At 31.8% G+C, this 6,787-nt stretch overlaps 1 protein-coding gene across 1 annotated transcript in view; it reads right to left on the bottom strand.

Moving 5' to 3' along the window:
- Window positions 1-2,180: 2,180 nt before the first annotated feature.
- LOC145330737 (uncharacterized) overlaps window positions 2,181-6,787 on the bottom strand; it is a 32,870-nt gene continuing 28,263 nt past the window's right edge. The window contains exons 34-38 of the mRNA XM_080175402.1: window positions 6,244-6,310; window positions 4,702-4,806; window positions 4,054-4,149; window positions 3,547-3,653; window positions 2,181-3,027 (exon numbers count right to left, since the gene is read on the bottom strand). Coding sequence (XP_080031528.1) covers window positions 2,964-3,027; window positions 3,547-3,653; window positions 4,054-4,149; window positions 4,702-4,806; window positions 6,244-6,310 — 439 coding nt within the window. The 3' untranslated portion in view covers window positions 2,181-2,963. The remainder of the gene's footprint in view (window positions 3,028-3,546; window positions 3,654-4,053; window positions 4,150-4,701; window positions 4,807-6,243; window positions 6,311-6,787) is intronic.

Below are 6,787 nucleotides of genomic sequence, written 5' to 3'. Positions count from 1 at the left end.
GCAAAACTTATTTTCATTTTATACATGGTTATTGGTTATTATAGCCACGATTATAACGATAACTCTTGTAGAGTATCAAAACTTAATAAGGATGATATTAATTTGTATGTCCAAGCTTAATTGTGCAGAATTGCATAAATACGGGATACTGTAAAAGGACATACTTTCATTTTTAGAATTTGATAATAGAAATGCTTTGCTTCCGATATTTTACTTTGTTGTCATATCATACAAAAAATTATTGTCAAAAAAGTTAAATCAACGCACGGACTTTCCTGTAACTAATATAGATTAAGATTTTATGCTTCCTAAATCGTACCGAACTGTTATAGGAATCATCACGTAACTTTTGAAAACAATAAAAGAAATTTGAACATGTCTAAATTAATAAAAAAAATGCTTTCCATACATATGTACGGATGGATCAATCCTAATTATAAAAAGGTTTGCTCTTAATAAGCATGATTTTCCCTGTCTGCTAGTTTTTAGTTTAACCAAAGAATGAACATAATTTATTTTCTTTTTACTTGTTTTCTCACATGTTCAAATTACACCTAAACATTAATGAATTCCATCAACTTGAATTTTAGCAAGACTATAGACGGAATAGCAAACAGCTCAAATCATAATTAAATACAAACAAGGATGATAACATCCATAAGTAGCAAAGCAAATCTTGGATGGACACATACACAATTTGAGTAGATTCGCTAATAAAAACGACGTTTGTTCTATTAAAACAATAATGGGAAATCGTATTTTTAAAATGGACTTTTATAGGTTATATTGGGTTACGTTATTGCCCCACAGGGTTTGGCAATTGGCCCCGCAGGGTTAGAGACCCCCCCCCCCCAGGGGCTAGAAATAGGAAAAAGGACTATACCCCAATAATGATAACATCCATGAAGTGTAACTAAAGAACACCCAGACCAACGAACATTAAGAAAGTAGTGACAACGTTTTTAATATTTGAGAAATAAAATTCATTAAAAGTCTCAACAAAAATTCAAAATAAATCTGCTACAAAATTTCTCAAGGATACTTTGCTACATATGGACGGACGTTTTTCATTTAAGATTTTTTTTGTACAAGTTTTAAATAGTTTTAAGGGAATGCGCCTAAATATATTTCTATTTAAAAAGAATCAATTACAAATGGCTATTACAATGATAAAATTTACTTGTTTCGATAAATATAAAAAAATGCTTGAATATTATGACAAAGGAAAAATATCGTCAATATAGTTTGCTAACACGGACATCATTTATTGGTCAATTCATTCGACCAGGAGAAGGGGAGGTGATAGGGTAAAGTGAGGAAATGGGGTGCCGGCCAGCTACAAGTTTCTCTTTATTAGACTACATGATAATCCAATTAATAAATCCATTCTGATATTGATCTCAAAAAAAATCTTGTCAAAAGATACAATTAACAGACATTTAAGTGTGTAATATGAGAGTTAAAATGGTGTATATATAATTAATTATATTTTCATTTTAAGGTTTTAAAACACTTAAGTTTTAATCAGACAAAGAAAAAGCCATCCCTAGAAATTAATATTGAAATAAAGATCATAAAAATATCGTCTTCAAAGTTTTGACTACAAAATTAATAATTTGTTGCTTTTTTCATTTTCCAGCTAAATTATCTGTTACTAGCGATTGCGCCCTTAAGAAGAGAGTAGAAAATAGCCTAAAATCTCAAGGCTTAACTCTAAAATTTAATTACCCAAAAACCATCCTAGGACATAACAAGAAGCTTCCCTAAAAAAAGGAACTGTAATAGTTCAGTAGTTATTAAAAGCTTAAGCTTCAGACCAAAAAGTATACAAAAGTATAATAGGATAGTAAATTTTGGGATTAGGATATCTAGGTTGTATTCATATCGAGAATAGAAGAATTACGAGGGGGGGGGGGAGGAGCACCTCCATCTATCGTTTGTTTTGCATATCATTCACTTTTTAAGTTGGGCAATTAGTTCAGAGGTCAAAGTGACCGTATAAAGTATAGGGTATAGAATTTCTACCCTTTCAAAATGTTCCAGCTGTTTGTGGAATTGACATGCTAAAATTTAATTCGATACGACGATTTTAACCTCCCCAAATTTAACAGAGCTATATCCATTTGGGATGAACGTACAGACCCTAATTATAGAAATGCTTTAAATGTAAAAAAAAACTATTGAATGAAAAATTAAATTTATTTTAACGTTTGAGTTATATACAATATATATAATTTTTATTTACAATATTTCAGAATAATCATTTAAAATCAGTTAAAATTTACCTATTGCATAATGTTTACTTTTGACTAGTAACTAATTAAACTTATAAGCTGTACAGCTATTCTATAAAACAGAATTGTACGTCTAGCGTCGGGTATAGATTATATATTCTTAACGAACCTTAAAAAAAAAAACTAGAAACGTAAATTGTGAAAATTTACTTCAGACAAAAATCCAGCAACGTATTGGCTTAGAAGACACGTTTGGTACATAAATTAAATGATGTTAATGTTAGGTTGCTATTGCTGCGCTACATATGGACGAAATAGTTGTCCTTGATAAAATAAAAATATGAGATCAGAATGACTAGCAGTTAAGAGTTTGTTAAAGACAAAGTTTTTTTTATATAAATTTAAATGCACAATAATAATGTATATCAATAACATCGTAAAATAGACAGCACTCCATGGAAAAAATCATAAGATTTATTTAATAATTTTTAGTTTTAATATTCGTAGAAAATTGTCTGTAATACGATGCTATACATGATTTTTCAGTATGGCTGCGAACCAGTAAAAATCTATCAGTTTCATGCCATACTGGAATCCAACTGAACAAGACAAGAATCAATCATGCAAAAACTGAGCGGCTAGCCGTTTGTCTGCTAGCAGCTTTTAAAGAATACTATAGCTTTTTTACATGATCTATCATTTTTTCACATAAGCACAATTTTAATTCATTTATACATCTGTAATTTCTTTACTCTTGTTCATTCTTTTATATAGGTTTATTGTATCTCCAAGCCTTAACAAAAAAAAAACAGTTTCAGAATTTAATTGTAAATAATGATAATACAGAGCTGGATCTTTAAATCACAACGATGCCTCAAGTGAGCCGATTCTGAAAGAGTAGGAAAAACACTGCCATTTTGATTTTAAAATCCATGTTTTATTGGCAGCACTGGCAGTGGCAACGGCAGGGGCAGTCGTCAGCAATAAATGATTTAAAGATCCAGCTCAGCAAAGCTACTTCACACGTAACATGAGGTAGTTTGTCCATGTTCAATTTTGTTTCGAAAGCAAATGGACATTTAGTATTACCAATCCATTCAAGAATGTTTTACCTATATTATACCTATTTAGATTATGTGGACTAAACTACACATTTTTTATTATAAGGGTCGTGCTAAAGTACTATTTATAAGTTCTAAAATAAGATGTAACTTATCATCTTACATGACCATTTCTATAACAAAATCAATTAAAATTCGTACAATCAAGGCGTTGATTTATTTGCCTTTTTTTTTAAAAAAAAAGAAGGTACCTTTTTGTTTCTCTGTTGAGGGTAGCAGGATCTAGTCCTGCATTCCTAACATTGTCAAGAGAGGCAGTTAGTTCTTTCCGAAGATTCCGCACATCTGATGAAAGTTCCTAACAACAGAAAATCATTTTTGATAAGATGTAAAGAATTTATATACAGTAATAAAATGCCCCGCAGGGGTTAGACAAAGACATGTATGTAAGTATGTATATTGCCCTGATTCTATGGGGTTAGGGTTCAAATGCACACGGAAATTGAAAGTGAAAATCTTTTAACCAATTCTAGATGTGTTATCTTCGCCCACAGCATGATGGCACCCTCATAAAAATATGAAGCATGGACGAGGGAAAGAAAGATTAAAGTTGTTTTGATAGGTAATATTTCGACAAATCACCCTCCATTGAAAATATACAATCCCCTCGTTATTTTGAATTTATCTGAAAATAAATAATTAGGGTTCAGTGCTCTACAGACACTTTAAGGGAAAGCACCGAATATTCTTTAACATACCTTTGTAGATAAAACATACAACTTCTTTGACACATAATCCTGATTCATCTGATCTCTCAGCATGTGAATATGATCTTGGAGGCTCAATATTCTATCCTATATACAAATATTTTGGTTGTGAGTTTTCAATTTAGTGGATTTAAAAAAATGGAATGTTAAAAGTCAATATGCAAAGAAATGTTCTATAAATGTTAGACTTTTCACTATTTCTGATTTTTCAGTTTTCTGTTCAATTGCATTTTTGTTGTTTATTAGTATAATTTTTACATATGTGTTATGGGTTAATTTTTTCCATTACATTCTATTTTTATTTCATCCCGCTACCCTTTATTCTTTACAATTTAAGCTTATTTATTTGTTCTAATAACTAGCAACTCTATAACTAGAATTTGTTCGTTAGTCGTACGACATAAGAACATTATTATACTAGGTTTCGTAATTTTCTTTTTATTATTTCTATTTAAAGTTTATTTAAATCAGTGGCGTGCATAGCGATTCACCAGTGGAGTATGATAACATTTTTGTGTAAAAAAGGGGAGGACAATCCCTCCAAATTTCTATTTTAAGAAGAGTGTTGACTACCCCCTTATCTAAGAACTGATTATCAACTATATTTTTCCTAATTTTTAAAAATGTATTATATTTTACCTTATACATAGTTTCCCTATTTTTGTAGCTATTTTCGAGATCTTTAATGTCCTGCATGAAGCGGGAATGCTCTGACTCACGTTCTCGCCTCTTATCTTGTAGTAACTAGAAAGTTAAATATGTTTTTATTGTTTTACAAGCGAAGTTGCATATAAAGTCATCAATAGCAAGAGATTGTTGTTAAAATGATTTATTTTTATAAAAAATCATACATAATGAAATAAGTAAAATACGAAATAAAAATTAGATATGTGTTAGTAGGTTAAGGGTTAGCTGTTATACTTATAAAATATCAATAACTAACATAAAGACTAACTACACAATTAAATTAATAATGTTTAAATTGGTTTGGTGTTTCAGTTTCAGTTTGTTAGAGTTGGTTGGTTTGATTGATAGCAAGTAGTTTGGGCAGGAGTAGATTATGGAGTTGGGGGGTCCCAGTTTCAGCTTACTGGGCTCTTTTGGGGTCTTACAAAATTGATGAAAAGTCAAAATCGTAAGGCAGTCCTATAATAATAAAGACTGCAAAGGTTCTTGTCAAAGATTTCTTAAAATTCACAAAAAGTGACCTGCCCCTTGACATATGCAGGTAAAAATAACCCCATGATATGGGGGAGAATGCACCAGAATAAAAGGGAAATGTATTTCCCTTATCACACACAATAAATAGAATAGTAATAAAACACAGACATCACGCGGGAAACAGAGGTAGAACAGGTGTAGCAGAAGGGGTGATGACAGGAGTTGGAGGGGAGGGAGGTAGGTGAAACTGTTGTTGATAAGGCGGAGTTACTAGCGGCCATCTCGTCTAGGCTTGGTTTCAGATTTCAAAACAATATCTGCAGCACAAAAAATGGATATATAATAACCGAAAAAAACTTGAAGCGGGAAAAAAGTAGGCAGACAGAAAACTGATTCTTCTCCAGTGATGGTAGAAATCGTCTGTGTCCGATTACCAACAATATCTTCACAGCACCTATCGGAAAACAACGAAGATTTTGTTATCAAACAAATAACAAAGAATGTTGACACAAATAATGTGTGCAGCGGTTAGAGTAGCACACATGATGTGTGTTACCCGCCCCGCGTCCCAGCGCATACTTAAATAGCAAGAGATTGCAATATCCTTATAATAAAGTAACAGGATGTTTATTTGACTATGTGTCTGTTTGTTTGTCTGTATGTTTGTACCGAAGGATCTCGCTAACTGCTGAACCGATCGGGTTCTTCTTAACAGGGTAGCTTCTCTTAGGTCCCGGGAAGGTTTATACATATTTTCTTTGGGGGTGGGACACCCCCCCCAAAAAAAAAATCTCTCCTCCTCAAGTGCCCCTAGAAGCGTAGCCGCTAGTGGTTAAATATAGAAGTAAGAAAATTGACCCTTATAGATTACAATAAGTGTTTTGTAACGTTTGGACAATGAACTAAATAAACCAACCAAACAAAATTCATTGTAAAGCAAACTTATAAGAAAACGTTATTATAAGAATTTGGGGACTAGTGTGATAAACAGCCCAATGTCCCCTCCCTCCCTGTGTGTACCTGGTCAATATGCTCCATAGATTTTGTTTCCATGGTTGTCATTTGGGTCTCCAAAAACCTTATCCTCCTGAAAAAAAATATTGGGTCAGTAAGGGGTAAACAAGGATGACAACATCCATAAGTAGCGAAGCACAAAAAATCGTCGATTGGAAGAACGTAGATTTAAAAGGTTTTTACTAAAATCAAGAATAGATTTATTGGATAAAATAAACATGAAACCTTGTTTTATTTTGCATGATGACGATGGTCAAAGTAAATTATATTAAAGATGCTCATAACAATGGGAAAAATTATTTTGATACAGATATCCCATAAAAGTTTGAAAATTGCATCAAAATATACAAAGATATGGGGAAATATGTAAAACATATAAAAATAGCCAAAAACCTGATAAAAGGCAGTCTGGCCGTCATGGTTGTTTTATTAAAACGACAAAAAATTTATTTTTTAAATCCTTAACTGAAAAAATTTTGAAAATCGGACCATATCCACTGAAGATATGGAAAAAAGTGTTAAATATATAAAAATAGCCTAAAACCTGCCA

This window comes from Acartia tonsa, chromosome 10 (genome assembly GCF_053477335.1).
Source record: "Acartia tonsa isolate MP-2025a chromosome 10, ASM5347733v1, whole genome shotgun sequence".
NCBI lineage: Eukaryota > Metazoa > Arthropoda > Copepoda > Calanoida > Acartiidae > Acartia > Acartia tonsa.
The sequence above is the reverse complement of the archived record's forward strand: the minus strand, read 5'-3'. Positions and strand labels throughout refer to the sequence as shown.